The following is an 18,327-nucleotide window of genomic DNA, read 5'->3' as shown; positions in this document are numbered from 1 at the left end:
GCAGATGGTGCAGCTCACAGCCTCGTGCTCCTGCCAGAGCTAATGAGCAGCACATGGTGCCTGCCACGGCCTGATTTAAAGGTTTCCCTAAGCCTGGGAAAGCCTGGAGTGGTGGGATTAGGGGGAGCCCAGGGGGCTCTGGGGTGCGAGGCAGGCTTGCCCTGCAAGGAGCAGGCTGGGTGATATTGGGGTGGGTTTCCCTGGGGGATGGATGTAGGGGCACGTCCCCGCTTTGGGCTGTGCCCAGTGGGGCTCTGGGTGCACCCAGCTCTGTGGGGTGTCCAGGCTGCCCAGGAGCTCTGTCTTGGCCCAGTGCTGATCCAGCTGTGCTGGCTGAGGCACCCCTGCCTTGGCAGGGTCTGTCTGGGGCACAGTGGCACGGGGGGCTCTGTGCTGTGCTGCTGCTCTGGGAGGTGCCTGGCTATATCTCTTAATTGGACTGTTTGCTGACCAGACCTGGCAGTCTCCGGGGAGCCTGATTCAATTTTCTCTGATTGCTAAGCCACTTCCCTGCCGTGGTAATTAAATGCTGAACTTTGTCTTGGTTTATGTCCAATATAACCTGTGTGCAGAGAGGCAGCCCTTGGCAGCCAGCCCTCTCCCTGGTCCCCATGCTCAGGGAGAATGGGGCTGGGAGATCCTTTCCCAGGCAAGGGGAAGATTCTCCTGTGGGATCTGGGCCTGGGCAGCCACTGGGGAGGGCAGGCAGCCCCATCCATGCTTGAGGTGTGGGAAAACTTGGAGCACTTTGTTCTGATCCTGCCCTGGGGAGCTGCTTGGCCAAGCTGAGCGCCCCACACACCTCCTCACCTGCTGGCTCTGTGGTGCCTGGGCTGTCCTTGGCCCGTGAGGTGTCCTGGGAGAGCACTGGAGGGTGAGAGAGCTGCTCCTCCTGGCTGACCTGGGCTGCTGGTGGGGTCACAGGGCAGCAGGCCTGGGGCAGAGCAGGGTGAAGCTGGGCAGCAGAGAGGACAGCGAGGCTGGCAGGGCTGTGTGCAGGCCTGGGCTGCTGGGCAGGTGCTCTGCAGCTCTGATGCTGGGGAAGCTGGAGGGGGCTGGTGACACTGGGAGCAGAGATGGGGCCATGGGAGGAGTGGGGATGGGAGCAGGGCAAGCACAGGGGATATGGGGATGGGAGCAGGGTGAATGCAGGGTCATGTGGGGAGGGGAGATGGGGCGAATGCCGATGATGTGGGGCGTGGGGTGAGCACAGGTGATGTGGGAACAGAGACAGGAGCCTGAGTGCAGGCAATGTGGGGAGAGGAGCCAGGTGCTGTCCGGGCTTGCCCAGCCCACCTGTCCTGACAGGCTCTAGAGCTGGGCTGTGCCCCTGGTGGGCTCTGCCAGCTCCAGCTCTGCCAGCCCCAGCAGCTGATGCCTGTGGCTGGGTGAGGGGCAGTGCCTCAGCAGCATTGCAGTGGGCAGCCTTGCCCCTCTGCACACAAGGTGGACAAGAGGTGGTGGCCATGAGCATCTGGGGCCTGGCACAGAGAGGGAAAATCCCATGGAGCTCTTCCACCCATCACTCTCCAGCTCTTTGGCTCTGCTCCCTGGGCAGCCAGCCCTTCCTGGCTGGGCAGCCTCCTTGGGATGGAAGAGGAACAGCTCTTTGTAGGGTCTGCAGGCAGCTTGCAGAGAGGTCTTGGAGGGACAGGAGCTCTTTGTGATCCCCCAGTCTGAGAGCAGCTGCCCTACAGCCCCCTGACAGCACTGGGAAATGTTGGAAGGTGTGTGTGCTCAGGCTCCCTGGGGGGTGGAACAGCCCCTGTGTGACATGGCTGATCCTGGCTGAGGGACCTGGGTCCCTCTGCCCCTGCAGCAGGGCAGCTGTGTCTCAGCAGGGTGGTGTGGCCTGGTGTGTGCCCACAGGCAGTTTGGTGGGGTGGGGTGGGGCTGTCGTGGCTCTGGCTCTGTGCTGGAGGGCTGTGGGAGTGTGCTGCCATGGCTTTGGCAAAGTGCTGGGAGCCAGAGGATGCTCCGAGCCCCTTGGGGCTGCCGTGGCGCTGGGCTGGGAGACAGGAAGCTGAGACAGTTGGGTGAGGAGGACGTGAACCCAGCAGTCCACGTCAGCCAAGCTGTGCCTTCCCGTGCAAGGAGACAGGCTCCCTTCGGAGTGCAGGCTGCTGGTGCTGTCAGTGCTGTGTGCAGCCCTCACCTGGGGATACTGGCTGTGCCAGCCACCCCATCCCCTTGCCTCTTGCAGGGCTTGAGATGCTGGGATGGGGAGATCCCTCTCAGGAGGCTGTGCCTGCTGGGATCAGGGACCCCCGCCCGGGCTGACCCTGCCTGTGGAGCTGCCCCACAGTGCCCACCTGGCACGTGGCTCCCAGCCCCTCCTCCACTCCCCCAAGCCTGGCACAGGGCAGCAGTGCAGAACAGCTCACCCTTTGTGCCTGCCCAAGCTCCTGTGCCTCAGCTCCTGCCCCTCGGGTGGCAGGACCCTCTCCCCTCCCTCCTCCCAGATGCTCGGTCTCCGTGGCAGCCCAGCCATGGAGACAGTGCTTTCAGAGCCTGCCAGCCTGGCAGGGACAGCCAGGGGAGCAATGGAGACGCTCCAGCCGAGGTCCCCTTTGTGTGTGTCCCTGCGTGGCTCGTGCTGATGGCTTTGGATGCTGATGCTGGATCAGGCTCCTGCTGGGACGCCCGTCATCGCCCCAGCGGGAGCTGCCGGTTGGGATGTTCTGCACCCCTGCCTGCCCCTCTGTGTGTCCATCTATCCTTCCGTCCATCCATCCACCTCCTGCCTGCTGCACTCCCTGCCTGGGAAGGTTTTCTTGGCAGGAGCGTTTGGCTGGGACCGTGCAGCTCTGATCTGGCTCTCCAGTCCTTGTCACCATCCCTTGGCAGGGAGCTGAGGGCTTGGTGGTTGGTGTGGCTGTGGTCCTGCTGGCTTTCTCCTTCCTGGGGTGCCTGTGCTGAGGCTGCTGTGTTCATATAGGCGGGAGGGAGACGAGCACTGAGCAAGCCAGCATGGCCAGGCTCAAAGTGGGTTCCTAAATGCCCTGTGGAAAATTCATGTGCACCCACCCCTCTAGTGCTGCTGCTCGTGCTGGTCCAAACCCCCCTTGCAGGTATTTAACCCTCTGGGGGGAGAGGAGAGACAAATAAATGTTTTGCTGAAAACCTGCTTTAATTTTTCCTGAGAGGGAAAAAGATTCCCAAACGTTTTGTGGCTCCAGTTCCTTCGTCTGCCCATTCCCTGGGGCTGCAGTTGCTGTTCATGTCTAGGGCGGGGATGGGGAAGCACATCATCTTGCTCCAAAAGTAATTAAAATCAGGGATAATTTTTCTGGAGGAGGGTGGAACCCTGGGAAGGCGACAGGAACGAGTCTGGGACTGAGCACATCAGAAGCTGCTTTTTATTGTGGCTGCTGAGCTAAATATATCCACAGAGGCACAGAGCAGTTCCCATGCGTCTGCTGCGTGGGGTGAGGGGTGCAGGGGTGCTTGGCACTGCCTGCCCTGCCAGGGGCACCCTGTGCCCCCAAACAGCCCAGGGCCCTCCTGGGCTTTGCTCCTGGGTGGGTGAGGATCAGAGACTCATGCATGAAGCTGTGTCAGGGCAGGTTTGGGTTGGATCTCTCAGAAAGGTTCTTCTCCCAGAGGGTGCTGGGCACTGCCCAGGCTCCCCAGGGAATGGGCACGGCCCCGAGGCTGCCAGAGCTCCAGGAGTGTTTGGACAGCGCTGCCAGGGATGCCCAGGGTGGGATTTGGGGTGTCTGTGCAGGGGCAGGGGTTGGACTGGATGATCCTGGTGGGTCCCTTCCAGCCCAGGAGATTCCTGATTCTGAGTCCCAGTGCACACAGCTGCTGCTCAGGTCTCGGTGTGGCTTGCCAGGGATGTGGTTTGAAGGAATTAATAGCCGTGTTTATGGAGCACCCGGGGACGGGAGCTGTGCAGTCATTAGCACTAATGAGAGCTATCTGCATGGCGCTTGGCTCCAAACTCCTTTCTCCATGAGTCCCCTGGGAGCCCCCAGCTTCCTGCAGCCGGTGCATCCAGCACAGGCAGAGCTGTGCAGCCCTGCGGAGGAGCAGTGTCTGTGCAGGTCCAGCCGCTCTGCTCCCACATTTCCCAGGCAGGGGCTGAGTGCAGTGGGTGGGATGTGATGGGTGGGTCAGGCTCTGCCCGAGCCAGGAGCCAGCTCAGCCTCGCCTGTCCCGGTCCCATCGGCGAGTCCGAGGCTGGGGACAGCTTTTGGGCTGGGTGGTGCTTTGCTTCAAACGGTGAGGAGTGTCTTGCCGTGGTTTGCCTTTTGCATTTCAAGCCTTTGTAGCTGCGGTTTGATGTGTCTGCGTCGGGAGCGAGTGGGGCTGTGCTGGCCTGGCTGCCTGGCTCTGCCCCCATCCCTGCTGGGGCTGATCCGGTGCCACAGCCCCTGTCTGTGCCCAGCCCTGCCAGGGGCATCCCCCTGCCAGGGGTGAATGAGCCAGAGCAGCCGCGAGGGGCTGGCCCGGGCTGGCGGGCCGGGGGCAGTTCTAGGTGCAGGCTCTTTGTGCCCAGCCCTGCCTGTCACCTCATTCGTGGAGGTGTCTGGTGGTGTTTCTGGGATGTGTCACCCTCTGTTCTCAGCTGCAAACAGGTCGGGGTTATGGCTGGCTGCAGGAGCTGAAGCATCCCCTGCCCTGTGTGCTCTGTGCTACAGGCAGAGGTGCTGCCCGTCCCCTGCCTGCACGAGCCACGTTTCCAGCAGGGGTTGTAGAATGTCCTGAGCTGGAAGGGACCCACAGGGTCCAGCTCCTGGTCCTGTGCAGGACACCCCAGCAATCCCACTCTGTGCCTGAGAGCATTGTCCAAACACTCCTGGAGCTCTGGCAGCCTCGGGGCCGTGCCCATTCCCTGGGGAGCCTGGACAGTGCCAGCACCCTCCGGAGAAGAACCTTTCCTGATATCCAGCCTAAATCTCCCCTGACACAGCTCCAGCCATTCCCTTGGGTCCTGTCCCTGTCACAGGGAGCAGAGATCAGAGCTGCTCCTTGTGAGGAAGCTGCAGACCTCGATAGGTCTGACCTCAGGCTGCTTTTGTCCAGTCTGAACAAGCCAAGTGACCTCAACTGCTTCTCATATGGTTCCTCAAGGCCCTTCACCATTCTTACATCCCCCCTCTGGACACTCCTGATACCTTTCAGTCCTTCGTACACTGTGGTGTCCCAAACTGCACACAGGACTCGAGGTGGGGCTGCCCCAGTGCAGAGCAGTGGGGAGCAGTCTTTTCCCTCTGGTTGTGCTGGACTAGGCACACCCTAGGACATGGATCACAGCATGGGCTGTGCTCTCCTCCTCAGGACCAGACTGGTGTCCCCCAAGCCTGTGCTGCCCTCAACCTGCTTCTCTTCCCACAGGATCCGTCCGCAGCTGCCCAAAGAGAAGATAGAGGGATGCCACATCTGTACCTCGGTGACACCTGGCGAGCCCCAGGTGCTGCTGGGCAAGGACAAGGCCTTCACCTATGACTTTGTCTTTGACCTGGACACGTGGCAGGAGCGGATCTACACGACATGCATGGGCAAGCTCATCGAGGGCTGCTTCGAGGGCTACAATGCCACTGTGCTGGCCTACGGGCAGGTACAGATGCTGTCCTCGGCGCTGGGCTCTCCAGGGATGCTGCAGAGGGCACCTGGGGGGGTTAAGGGAGGTGGAGGGTGTGTGAGAACCTGGCTATGGAGAGAACAGAGTTGTCCCTGCTTGGGTGAGACCTGGGGACAGGGGTAGGAGGGGATGGCAGGGCTGGGAGTGTGGGAGCTGATGGGGGTCCCACTGGGGGTCACAGTGGCTTAGCAAGGACATTTGGGGAGCCTAAAACAGCTGAGGGAAAATGTGGGGTGCGTTGGGCAGAGCTGAGCCTGGGAGGGCCCAGCCAGCTCCCCTCCCTGTCTCTGCACAGACTGGAGCAGGGAAGACCTACACCATGGGCACTGGCTTCGACATGAGCACCTCGGAGGAGGAGCAGGGCATCATCCCACGGGCCATCAGCCACCTCTTCAGCGGCATCGAGGAGCGCAGGCGAGCGGCCCAGAGCCAGGGCGTGGCAGCGCCCGAGTTCAAAGTCAGCGCCCAGTTCCTGGAGGTGGGTGGCTAATGGGAGGTCTGGGGGACACCATAGCTCTGCCCTGTCCTTGTTCCCGTGCCTTGAGCTCCTCCAGATCTCCTGACTGGTTCCTGACAGAGCTGGACCCTGTGACAGGCATGGGGCTGGGATGTGTGCTGGTGCAGTGGGGACTTGAAGCACCTACATGGCTACAAACTGGGTGGAGGGAGCTCCCACAATGGGGAAGGGCCTTATGGCTTGGTCCCCTGGGGATCCAGGGGCTCTGAGCTGTCTTATCCTTGTTTGAGGTCCAGGATAGCCCACTGCCTTGGACCAGAGCTCCCAGTGAAACAGGAGGAGAAGAAAGTGCCACTCTTGGGAGGGGCTTGGGGAAGGACTGTGCTATTTCCCATGTCCTCTGTTGCATCTCTGACCTTGAGAATGCATCCTCTCCTGCCTCTGCCCAGGCTTCTCCTATTCAAACTCTCTTCTATTAACTGCTTCATTCCCTGGAGAAGTTTGCCCTGGGAAGCCTGTGGACCTCGTGTGTTGGCAGTGTTTTTCCTGGGGGTTGCTCCTGGGCTGAAAGAGTAAAGAGGTGCAAATGGGAACTGTTTTAAGGCCCCAGTGAGAAAGCACAGGGTGGTGCTGAGCAAAGCTGAGCTCCCAAGCAAGCCTCATCTGGTTGAGGCTGTGACCCAGGAGGCACCCAGAGGGGATGGGCAGGGAGGGGCCCTGTGCTGTGATCCTGGTGGCTTTGTTGGCCATCACATCTGGGTGTCTTCAAATGCTGATGGCTTGGAGAGGGCCCAAAGTCACTCCTTGCTGGAGAAATCCTTCCCACTTATGTCTCCATCTGCAGAGCCCCTGTGGTGCTGTTGTTTCCTCCCATTCCCATCACTTGGCCTGTCCAAGCTCCTGGTTGCCTGCCCAATTGTGCTCAGTTTGTGGGGCTTCTCTTTAAGGATCCTTTGTGCTGGGATGGAAATGGGGACAATTTCCTGCCTGTCTTGAAGTCCTGTGTGGCTAAAGCAGCACGTGGCCACATCAGGCACTGGTCACCAGCCCTGCTGTCCTGGCAGGGGCACAGGACTTGTTCTGGCTGATCCCTGTCTTGTGACTTTGCTCCTGGGAGCAGGTTCTGGGAGCAGGTTTAAACCTTTGAGGAGCCTGGTGGCACCAGGGGCAGCCAGGGATGGATTAGTCTGATCCCTTGTGCTGGCCAGGAACCTGCAATCCTTGGGTGACCCAGCCCTCTGCACTGGCATGTGGGTGCAAGAGGTGACATTGAATGTTGGCAGCAGGGGGACAGAGGGGCAGGGGTGTCCCTCCACCCCAGGCTGAGAGGGGACTGCAGAGTTAGGATATGGATGGAGTCAGCTCTGGGGCAGCAGGGTTTTCCTGCTTGTTCAGCACTCCCTTGTCCCGCTTATCCCCTGTACACCTGACAGAGGTGACCTTGAGCTGTGATGAGAGTGGGGTTTCACTGGCTTGTGTGGCCAGGTGAGCCAGGAAGGTCAGGGGGATGTGTAGCTCCTGGGCATCTGCTCAGTGGAGCTGCTTGTGTGCACCAGGAACTGGACAGCTTTGGGCAGCAGAAACCAACCCAGACTGCAGCTGAGAGCTTTGCATGGCAAGCTCTGGAGCACCAGTCTGACGAGGAGTGGCTGAGGGAATTGGGGGGCTCAGCCTGGAGAAGAGGAGGCTCAGGGGGACCTTCTTTCTCTCTACAGCTTCCTGACAGGAAGGTGGGGCCAGATGGGGGTCGAGCTCTGCTTGCAGGGACAAGGAACAGGAAGAGAGGAAACAGCCTCAAGTTGTGCCAGTTGAGGTTTAGATTGGATGTTAGGAAAGATTTCTTCCCTGAAGTTGTGGTCTGGCATTGGCACAGGCTGCCCAGGGCAGAGGTGGAGTCACCATCCCTGGAAGTGGTCAGAAGATGTGTGGGTGTGGCATTTGGGGACATGGTTTAGTGGTGAACATGGCAGTGCTGGGATAAGTGGTTGGACTTGATGATCTCTTAGAGGGCTTTTCCAGTCTGGAGGATTCCACGATTCTGTGCTTGTGCCTCCTCTGGTATGCATGCACACACCCCAGCTCCCCTGCTCAGCCTTGCAGGTGGTGTGAGCACACACAGCTATGGGGGAGTGGCAGCAGGGTGCCAGAGGCAGCTCCTGCCAGTCCTGCAGTGCCAGGCTTGAGCAGCCTTGTGCTTCCTCTGCTCACCCCACACCCACTGCTGCCCCGCTCAGCTCTACAACGAGGAGATCCTGGACCTGTTCGACAGCACCCGCGACCCCGACGCACGCCACCGCAAATCCAACATCAAAATCCACGAGGATGCCAGTGGGAGCATCTACACCACGGGGGTCACATCACGCCTCATCAGCTCACAGGATGAGGTGGGTGCAGGATGGGGCAGACACAGAGCAGGGGTGGCAGCTGGGTGCCACTGGCAGGGATGTGCTATGTGGGACAGCTTGGTGGAGGGGAGATCTCTCCCAGGATGGGAGTGCAGTCCTGAGGTGTTCTGGAAAAGGTCAGTGTGTCCGCTGAGCTGCACAGGGTCTGTCCTGACTCCCCACAAGGGGGCTTTAAAGTTTCCTTCCCTCCCTGGTGTCGTTGCAGCTGATCCAGTGCCTAAAACAAGGAGCTCTATCCCGCACCACGGCCAGCACCCAGATGAACGTGCAGAGCTCCCGATCCCATGCCATCTTCACTATTCACCTGTGCCAGACGAGAGTGTGTGCCCGCCCAGAGCTGGTGAGATGTGGTCCTGCCTCGTGGCCAGGCTGTTCTTGGGTTCCATACCCAGGTGATGCATGAAGTTCCCTTGGGAAGGGGAGAGGGTTTGAAATGTGGCAAAGGGAAGCGGGGATTTTTCTGTCTTCTTTCCAGTCATAGCCTGCATTGGGATTTAATGGGAGCTGAGGGTGAGCTGATCCGAGGCAGGATGGCTCAGAGCAAGCTGCTCTTGGGATGCTGTCCCCATCTCTGAGGAGCTGGATATGAAGGGTGAATGCTCAGACTCTGGGAGCCTCTGCCTGCTCCGGTCTGGGGTGGTGACCCCTCGTGTGTCCCTGGCTGCAGGTGAATGAGGAGGTGAGCAGCCTTCTGGATGGATCCCAACCCGCTGCTGAGTACGAGACCTTGACAGCCAAGTTTCACTTTGTGGACCTGGCTGGCTCGGAGAGGCTGAAGCGCACGGGTGCCACTGGCGAGAGAGCGAAGGAGGGCATCTCCATCAACTGTGGGCTGGTAGGGCACTGGGCTGCGCCAGGGGGCAGGAGAACTGGCAAGGCAAGGCCTGCCAGGGGAAGCCTGTAACGCTTCTGGGTCTTGCTTGGAGCTGCCCTGGGCTGTTGGGGTGCTGCTGGGGTTTGTGCTGCCTGTGCCTGATGGCAAGAACACGCACAGTGCCAGTGGCGAGAGCGCAGCTCTGCTGCCAAAGGAGTCTCGTGCTGTGGGGAGGGGTGCAGCTGGGCTCAGGGGTGCAGCTCCCAAAAGGGTGAGATCTGCTAATCAGAGCTAAAAAACCCCACTCTGGGGCTTGATGCTTCTTCTCAGTGCAACATGGGAGAGAGGCACAGCCCAGGCCAAGGGAAGCCCCACGCCTGCACCTTGTGCAACCCAAACCTGGGCTACAGTGCGTGCCCCAGGCCCGATGTGCTGGCTACGTGGCAGCTGCATCCTCAGCCAGGGCTGAATCTGGGGGGGTTTCCCCTTTGTGTTGGTAGCTGGCCTTGGGGAATGTCATCAGTGCCCTTGGAGACCAGAGCAAGAAGGTCGTGCACGTGCCCTACCGCGACTCCAAGCTCACCCGCCTGCTGCAGGACTCCCTCGGGGGCAACAGGTAAGGGGGTCCCAGGTGGGGGTTGAGCTTGGGGTGAGGGCTGCAGGGGCTGTCCCCCTGCAGATGGGGCTGAGAGGGCTTTGGAGCTATGTAGAAGCTGTCTCAGGACTCCAGTGGCTGCCTGGTGAGGAAGAGAAGCCTTCTTCCAGGCACGGCATGACTTTACAGATGTAAAGACCGTGGCTCCTCATCAGTCTCAGGTGCAATTAGCAGCTTTGGCAGAATCAGCTGATGCAAAACCTTCCTGAGCTCTCACAGATCTGGGACTTGGCAAGTGATGGTGCCCAGCATGGGATTGAATTCCCTGCCTCTTCTCCAAAGAGGGAGGCATTGAGGAAGGGCTGCCTTTGCCCGGTGCTGTGTGATGTGCCTGAGGGGTCTTGTGGGTGCTCTGGCTCTGGGAGGGATGAACCCAGTTCACACCTTGTTTTAAAACCCAGAAGGGCCCAGGGTGGGCTTCCATCCAGGATGGGTGTCTGGAGGCACGTGGTCTGTGCTGAGTGCTGGGTTTCCCCCTGCTGGGTTGCTGAGCTGTGCAGGGACTGTCTTTCACCCTGCCCTTGCATCCCCAAGCCAAACCATCATGATTGCCTGTGTGAGCCCCTCTGACCGGGATTTCATGGAGACCCTGAACACGCTCAAGTACGCCAACCGGGCTCGCAACATCAAGAACAAGGTGGTGGTGAATCAGGACAAGACGAGCCAGCAGATCAGCGCCCTGCGGGCCGAGATCGCCCGGCTGCAGATGGAGCTGATGGAGTACAAGGCAGTGAGTGGTGCCATGTCCTGCTGTCACCCAGCAAGGGGTCACAGCCAGTTGTTCACTGCCCCCCAGTGGGAAGGGGGAGAGAATTGGAAGAGTAACAGTGAGAAAACTCCTTGGTTTGGGTACAGTTTAAGAAGTAAAGCAAACCAAGGAACTCATTCCCCATGTGCTATCACAGGGAGGTGTTCAGCCATCCCCAGCCCAGCAGAGCTCTGTCAAGTGTAACAGTGACTTGGGACAACACTCCAGGCATCCCCTGTTTCTTCTTCCTTCCCCCAGCTCTATGTGCTGAGCATGTCATCATGTGGTTTAGGATATCCCTGTGGTCAGTGGGGGACAGCTGTCCTGGCTGTGTCCCTCCAGCTCCTTGTGCATCCCTGGCCCAACGCTGGTGGGTCAGGGTGAGGGGCAGAACAGCTCCTGACTCAGCAGGAGGGAAATCATCCCTGTGGGATCAGTGCTGTTTTCAGCACAGATCCCAAACACAGCAACACACAAAAGCTGCTGTGAGGAAAATGAACTCCACCAAAGGCAAACCCAGCTGATGGAGCAACCCTGGTGAGGAGGCAGAGACAGATGCAGAAATCTCCCTCCTTGTGTTTGACCTGGGGCAGGTTTAGTGGGACAGACCCTCCTGCCTCCCATCCCCTACCCCCTAGGAGTAGCTGCTAGGAGGAGTCAGGAGGTTTAAGATACAAGGTCTCAGCTCCTGCCTGTCAAGACGGGACCTTGGCCAGGTTTTGGGGGTGGTAAGGCAGGGAGAAGCCCTGAAGCATCTCTCACCCTCTGCATGTTCAGCTCAGGCTTTCCTGGTCCCTAGGTTTGTCCCTGCTCTCTGTCTGGGGTTGCCCCCAGGGGTGCAGTGGTGGTCTCTGTGCCCCAGCTTGCCCAGCACTCAGGGGCTCTCCTCCTGTGCCCACAGGGCAAGCGGGTGATCGGGGAGGATGGCGCAGAGGGCTACAGCGACCTGTTCCGGGAGAACGCCATGCTGCAGAAGGAGAACAGCGCCCTGCGCATGCGGGTGAAGGCCATGCAGGAGGCCATCGACGCCATCAACAGCAGGGTCACCTACCTCATGAGCCAGGAGGCCAACCTGATGCTGGCCAAAGCAGGTGAGGCTGGGCTGGTCCGTGCCACGTTGGGCCAGCCCGGGCAGCAGCTGGGACAGGGGCTGTGCTACAGGCAGTGTGAGCCTCTCTCCATCGGTGCCTCTGCCCACAGGTGACGGTAACGAAGCCATCGGCACCCTCATCCAGAACTACATCCGGGAGATTGAGGAGCTGAGGTGAGTGGGCACGCAGCTGGGGCTCTGGGCTCCTGGGGCCAGGGTCTGAGGCTGGGTGGCTCACACAGCTCAGTGCCTCCAGCGTTGCTGGGGTGGACTGTAAGCCTTGTGGAACAGCAGCTGGTGGCACTGCTGCTGCACAGGGTTGAAGGAGGGCCGGCCTTGGTGCCAGGCGGTTCTTTGGCTATTGTTGTCCTTGGTCTGGGCATTGATGGAGGGGGAAGTTCTATTTGAAGTGCCTGGGGTCTTCCAGGGACTGCTGCCTCCCAAAGGTGGGTCCATCCCAGTCTCTTGCTCGATCCTGGTACCCTGTCTGGCAGCATTGTGGCTTTCTGACCCATCATTAGTGGGAATGGCTTAGTAGTGACTCTGTCCCTGGCTCACACCATCCAAGCACATCATGTTCAGTCTGTAGAAGACTCTGGGGAGACCCTAGAGCCCCTTCCACTGCCTAAAGGAGGCTTATAAGAAAGTGGAAGAGTGCTGGATTTTTTTTTTTATGTGGACAGATAGCGATAGGACAAGGGAAAATGGCTTTAAACTAAAAGTGGAGAGATTTAAATTAGAAGTTAGGAAGAAATTCTTCCCTGTGAGAGTGGTGAGGCAGTGGCACAGTTTGCCCAAAGCAGCTGTGGTTATCCCATATCCGTAAGCGTACGGAGCTTGGAGCAACCTGGTCTAGTGGAAGGTGTCCCTGCCCCTTCCATAGCAGGAATGTGGAATGAGATGAGGTTTAAGGTCCCTTCCAGCCCAAACCATTCTGTGATTCTAAACCCAGGCAAGACCCCCTCCTGTGCGGCCAGTGGGATGGCCCCGCTTTGACTGTGCTGTTTCCACTCCCTAGGACCAAGCTCCTGGAGAGCGAGTCCATGAACGAGTCCCTGCGGCGCAGCCTCTCGCGGGTCTCTGCCCGGCCCCCCTACGCCGTGGGCTCCTCGCCGGGCGCTGGCCTGGCCGGGCTGTGCAGCCCCGCGGCTCCCCTGGACACAGAGGCCTCCGACGTCCTCCGGCGGGCCAAGCAGGACCTGGAGCGCCTGAAGAAGAAAGAGCGGCGGCAGCAGAGGAAGAGGTGAGGGGAGGTGTTGGGAAGGGGGAGCCTGAGTGCTGGTCTGTCCCTCTGGGGTTGGGTCTCCTGCTTCCCCCGTCTCTGCTACGGCCAGAGCCCGCACGCCTGCGTTCCTCTCCCAGCCCTGCCCTGCCCTTGGTCTCCTTTTCCCCCATCATGTAATTCCAGAGGCTGTTTTCTCCAAAGGGCCCAAAAGCAGGAGGGAGGGTGGCTCGGCAGAATCTGTTTCTGGCCTCTCTCATGCTGGGACTCACCATCTCCCCTCTGTTCCCCCCAGCCCAGAGAAGGAGGCGTTTAAGAAGCGGCAGAAACTGCAGCAGGACAATGGGGAGGAGACAGATGAGAACGAGGTGGAAGAGGTGAGTGGGTGTCAGGGACCAAGCTCAGCCCGGCCCTGAACCAGGCTGGAAGGGTCATTTTGCTGAGGCCTCCATGCTGGAGCAGGGCAGAAGCTGGATACTCCCCAGTCAGCCTGGATGTAGAATGAGGAGTCCACATTTTTGGGGGCTTGGTTTCGATCAGTACAGATGAAGCAGGGTCAGCTGGGAAGGGATGGATGGGTCAAATTGCTGTTCCTCTCAACAGGATGGCTGGGGGTCCAGAAATGGTGCTGCAGCCCCTGGGCATCCTGTGTGGGAGGCTGAGCCCCACTTGGGGGGCTGTGGCCCATTGCTGTAGGGTGAGCTCAGGTTTGGAGGAGGGAGAAGCTGTGGGGAGAAGGACAGACCATCCTGCTGGCTGAGATTAGGCACTCATCTCTTAGGAGGAGGAAGAACAGGATGAGAGCGGCTGTGAGGAAGAGGATGGACGTGAGGATGAAGATGAGGACTCGGGCAGTGAAGAGAGCCTGGTGGACTCGGACTCGGACGCAGAGGAGAAGGGTAAAGTGGAATCTGTGTCCAGCCATGGGCATGGAGGGGCACTTGCTGGTATCTCTGGCAATGAGCTCTGCTCTTGGGGGGCAGAGTTCACCATGCCCCAACCCTGTCGGCTCTGCGGGACTTGGAAGAGCCCCAAGGTTGCTGCAGTGCTCTTTGGGGTGCTGCTGCTCCCCAGCAATGTGGGCTCCCATCAGCTCCTTGGCCCTCTCCATGTGCTGTGACTCAGTGGGGCCAGGGAAATGATGCTCCCCATGCCTCCCAGCCTGACTTTCTCCTCTGCCTCCAGCCGTGAATTTCCAGGCTGACCTGGCGGATCTGACCTGTGAGATTGAGATCAAGCAGAAGCTGATTGATGAGCTGGAGAACAGCCAGCGGCGTTTGCAGACCCTCAAGCACCAGTATGAGGAGAAGCTGATCCTACTGCAGAACAAGATTCGGGACACGCAGCTGGAGCGGGACCGGGTCCTGCAAAACCTCAGTGAGAATTGCCTCACCCATGGGATCCCATTCTGACAGCCTCAGACCCCAGTTCCAGCTCAAGCCCAGCTAACTCTAAGTCAAAGCATCCACCCCTTGCTCTGGTAGAGCTTTGTCATCCCCCTGCTACTCCTTGAATCCCTGGCACCCCCAAGGCTCTACTTGTCTTGCCATGGGAGCAGCATCAGTCAGTTGCACAGCTCTGGACCCCGCTGGTGCAGGAGAAGGGTGGCAAGGCAAAGCCTCTTCCAGCCTTGAGCACCACTTCATGAGCTGGGGGGACTCCTGGGGAAACTGAGGGGCTGAGGGGCAAAAGACCCAGTGGCGTGGCTGATCTCCAGGCTTAAATAGGGCAGGGTCACCCGTATGTGTGGCTGTGTGTCCCAGTCTGCAGCTCTGCTCAGGCCAGCCACTGTATCTCCACTCTGTGCTGAGCTCTTCCAGCAGGTATTCCCAGACAGACCCCAGTTCACGATGGGGTGAGGGGGGCTCTGATGGGACGGGGAGGGACACAGTGCTTAGTGCCTCCAGGCAGGTGTGTGGGTACAAGAGGATCCCGGGCTGCATGGCCGTTGCGAGCTCTCTCCCCACCCACCAGGCACCATGGAGTGCTACACAGAGGAGAAAGCAAACAAGATCAAGGCAGACTATGAGAAGCGGCTGAAGGAGATGAACCGGGACCTGCAGAAGCTGCAGGCAGCCCAGAAGGAGCACGCTCGCCTGCTCAAGAACCAGTCCCGCTACGAGCGGGAGCTGCGCAAGCTGCAGGCAGAAGTGGCCGAGATGAAGAAGGCAAAGGTACCTGGACGTGCCAGGGCAGGGAGGAATCACCCGGACAAGCCCGGCTCCCCGCTTGGAGCAATGTTTTGCACTCTGGTGGCAAGTGCAGAGCATCTGTGTGCTGGGTGGGTGGGTGCCCCGGGGCAGTGGCACAGCGGCCCCTCCTTGCAGGTGGCGCTGATGAAGCAGATGCGGGAGGAGCAGCAGCGGCGGCGGCTGGCGGAGACCAAGAGGAACCGGGAGATCGCGCAGCTCAAGAAGGAGCAGCGCCGGCAGGAGGTGAGAGCCTGGCTTGCCACAGTGGCCCCGTGCAGGGGGCTGGTCTGGCTGGGGAGGTGGTGTTTGTCCTGCTCTGGCACTCCAGGTGCTCACAGATACCTTGAAGCTTGGTGGAGCCTCACTGGAGGTCCTAGCAGAGCACAGCTGGATGAACGGCTCCTGAAGGCTTCCCACTGCTCCTGCTGGAGTTGTGGGGGATGCTGTGGGAATGGGGAATGTGCAGCCAGAGCCAGCTCAAGGCTGGGAACCTGTTCATTGTTAGAATCAGGAGTGAGACTGTGCCAAAGGGAGCACTGGGACTGCGACCACGTCCGGGCTGGACCTCAGGGGTGTCTTTTTCTTTCTCACTCATGCAGTTCCAGATCAGGGCTCTGGAATCTCAGAAGCGACAGCAGGAAATAGTGCTGCGGAGGAAAACCCAGGAGGTGAGGAAAGGGTTTCCTCCAAATAGCCCCCAGCCTCCATGGAGGTCTGGGCCCCAGTGCTTGGCTTGGAGAAATCCCAGCTTTCAGACAGGGCTGGCATTGGGAATGGGGTCCCCAAAAGGCAGGGAGAGGTTTTATGGCTCAGGAACTGGGTGGGAAATGGATGTGGGCAGCAGCAGAGTTCCCCATCCTGAGCAGCAGAGTCTGGTGGCAGGGGTGGGCTATGAGGGTGGAGAGGGAACTCCATGAGGCACAAATGTCCCTGGGCTTTGGGTCTATGCAGCTGCCGCTCTCAGAGCTGTGGGGACCTGGGGTGATGCCAATGGGTTTAGGCTGGGTGGGGCTGCCCAGCTGACACCTTCTCTTCTGTCCTTCCTCCGGGCAGGTGTCAGCACTGCGCCGTCTGGCCAAGCCCATGTCAGACCGGGTGGCAGGCAGGATGAGCCAGAAGCCGGCCATGATGGACTCGGGCGCGGAGGTCTCGGCCAGCACCACCTCCTCCGAGCCCGAGTCTGGCGCTCGCTCCGTCTCCAGCATTGTGCGCCAGTGGAACAGGAAAATCAACAACTTTCTGGGAGACCCCTCGTCCTCCATTAATGGGGCTCGGCCTGCCAGGTCAGGGCAGGGGCTGGGTGGTAGGGGGTGAGACATCCCGGGGACCCCCATGCCTGGCTTTTGGCTCGTGGTGGAGGTTGAAGGGTAGCTTAGTGGCTGGTTAGTGCCCACTTGAGCCATATTAAACCAGTGACCCTGTGACCAGCTGTGCTGGCAGAGTGTGACTGTCACTTGGGCTTGAGCTCCAAGCTGGCCTTCCATGAGGATTAAATGTTGTGGCACAAACCCTGCTGGACTCATCTCTTGTCCCGCTTTGCTAGGAGGAAAAGTTGGGCAATGCGGAAACAACACAGATGCATCCTTTGTTTCTGGCCAGCCAGATCCCAGATCCTGGAGCAAGCCTAGCTCTCCAGCACGGTGTGGCCATCTGCCCATATGCCTCTTCTTCCCTCTGGCTGTAGGAAGAAGTTCCCCAAGAAGGGGACGAGCCAGACCTTCAGCAAAGCTGCCCGCCTCAAGTGGCAGTCCCTGGAGCGGCGCATCTTTGACATTGTCATGCAGAGAATGACCATCGTCAACCTAGAGGCAGACATGGAGAGGCTCATCAAGGTGGCTGTAGCACTGGGGACAGAGAGGGCTGGGTGGTGGGTGCAGGACAGGGAGGTGGCCATGTGGACAGTGCTAATCCCCCTTCCCTTTTCCCCCAGAAACGCGAGGAGCTATCACTGCTGCAGGAGGCATTGCTGGGCAAGCGGGCAAAGCTGCAGGCAGAGAGCCCCAAGGAGCAGAAGGGTCTGCAAGAGCTGAACGAGGAGATTGAGGTGCTGGGGGCCAACATTGACTATATCAACGACAGCATTTCAGACTGCCAGGCCACCATCATGCAGATTGAGGAGACCAAGGTGGGCAGTAGGACTGGATCTGGCTGGCAGGGAGAAAATGGGAGCATCCCTCTGTGGAAGGAGCATCCTTGGGCACAGCCAGCTGGGGCTGGGCTCTGCTCAGAGGACCCAGAGTCCTCTGAGCTGTCACTCTTGGTGGGGCTTCACCCACACAGTCTCTTCTCATTAGGTGATTAATTACAGAGAGGAGTTGTGGCAGGTCCTTGCATGTCCATGGACATGCTGGTGTCCCACTGCCCTGGAATTGTAGGGAGCCTGTGGCCCCCATTTGCCCATGGGGACACAGGGGGTTGGTGGTCACTTGTACCCATGGCTGTTGCTTCATGCACTGGAAACTTCCTAGGAGGACTGGCTTTTTCCCAGCAGAAACCATCTAGGTTTTGTGTCCAGTTGTGATACTGGGCATGCCACTGGGCAACTCCCAACTCCCCTCAATGCCTGCACCCTGAAATGGAGGCTCTGTGCTGTCCCTGGCTTGTCCCCAGCTGTCACCCTGATTAGCAGGGAAGAAGGGCTGCTATTAATTCACACTAGGCTTTGGGTTGTGGATTTGGGTGAGCCTGGTGTCTGTACAGTGTCTAGTTTTGTGTTGGAACCAGAATCTCTGTAGCAGTGCAAAAGCCCTTCAGCGCTGGACAGTCCCATGGCCGGATCTTCCCAGTAGCCACTGGGCAGACTGGGGAGGGTGAGGGTTGGACTGGGCGCTGCTTGCAGGGTGATGGGAGTGCTCTGCTTGCTATGGAGGCCCTTCCACCCATCCCACATCCAGCAGCAAAGCTACCCTGCTGCATCCAGCCCTTGTCCCTCCGTGTTTCAGGAGGAGCTGGACTCCACGGACACCTCGGTGGTGATCAGCTCCTGCTCCCTGGCCGAAGCCCGGCTGCTGCTGGACAACTTCCTGAAAGCCTCCATCGACAAGGTGTGGGGCAGGGCTGGGCTGTGGATGTGTGGCAGGGTTTCTTGCTGGCTGCCAGGGTGGGGAGCTGGTGGCAAGGACCTGTGGCACCTGCTTGAGTGCCAGCATTTCTT

The 18,327-nt window shown here is 59.5% G+C and overlaps 1 protein-coding gene across 1 annotated transcript in view; it reads left to right on the top strand.

Annotated features, from left to right (window-relative positions):
* The window catches only part of KIF21B (kinesin family member 21B), a 41,686-nt gene that overhangs the window by 7,822 nt on the left and 15,537 nt on the right, over positions 1-18,327 (top strand). The window contains exons 2-21 of the mRNA XM_053998262.1: positions 5,344-5,566; positions 5,886-6,068; positions 8,282-8,431; positions 8,658-8,792; positions 9,120-9,287; positions 9,767-9,882; positions 10,456-10,651; positions 11,571-11,760; positions 11,870-11,933; positions 12,778-13,002; positions 13,277-13,358; positions 13,763-13,880; positions 14,167-14,358; positions 14,956-15,155; positions 15,309-15,416; positions 15,773-15,841; positions 16,227-16,456; positions 16,858-17,005; positions 17,104-17,298; positions 18,116-18,217. Coding sequence (XP_053854237.1) covers positions 5,504-5,566; positions 5,886-6,068; positions 8,282-8,431; positions 8,658-8,792; positions 9,120-9,287; positions 9,767-9,882; positions 10,456-10,651; positions 11,571-11,760; positions 11,870-11,933; positions 12,778-13,002; positions 13,277-13,358; positions 13,763-13,880; positions 14,167-14,358; positions 14,956-15,155; positions 15,309-15,416; positions 15,773-15,841; positions 16,227-16,456; positions 16,858-17,005; positions 17,104-17,298; positions 18,116-18,217 — 2,934 coding nt within the window. The 5' untranslated portion in view covers positions 5,344-5,503. The remainder of the gene's footprint in view (positions 1-5,343; positions 5,567-5,885; positions 6,069-8,281; positions 8,432-8,657; positions 8,793-9,119; positions 9,288-9,766; positions 9,883-10,455; positions 10,652-11,570; positions 11,761-11,869; positions 11,934-12,777; positions 13,003-13,276; positions 13,359-13,762; positions 13,881-14,166; positions 14,359-14,955; positions 15,156-15,308; positions 15,417-15,772; positions 15,842-16,226; positions 16,457-16,857; positions 17,006-17,103; positions 17,299-18,115; positions 18,218-18,327) is intronic.

Source organism: Vidua macroura, chromosome 24 (genome assembly GCF_024509145.1).
Source record: "Vidua macroura isolate BioBank_ID:100142 chromosome 24, ASM2450914v1, whole genome shotgun sequence".
NCBI lineage: Eukaryota > Metazoa > Chordata > Aves > Passeriformes > Viduidae > Vidua > Vidua macroura.
This window is presented reverse-complemented; position numbering and strand designations above follow the sequence as displayed.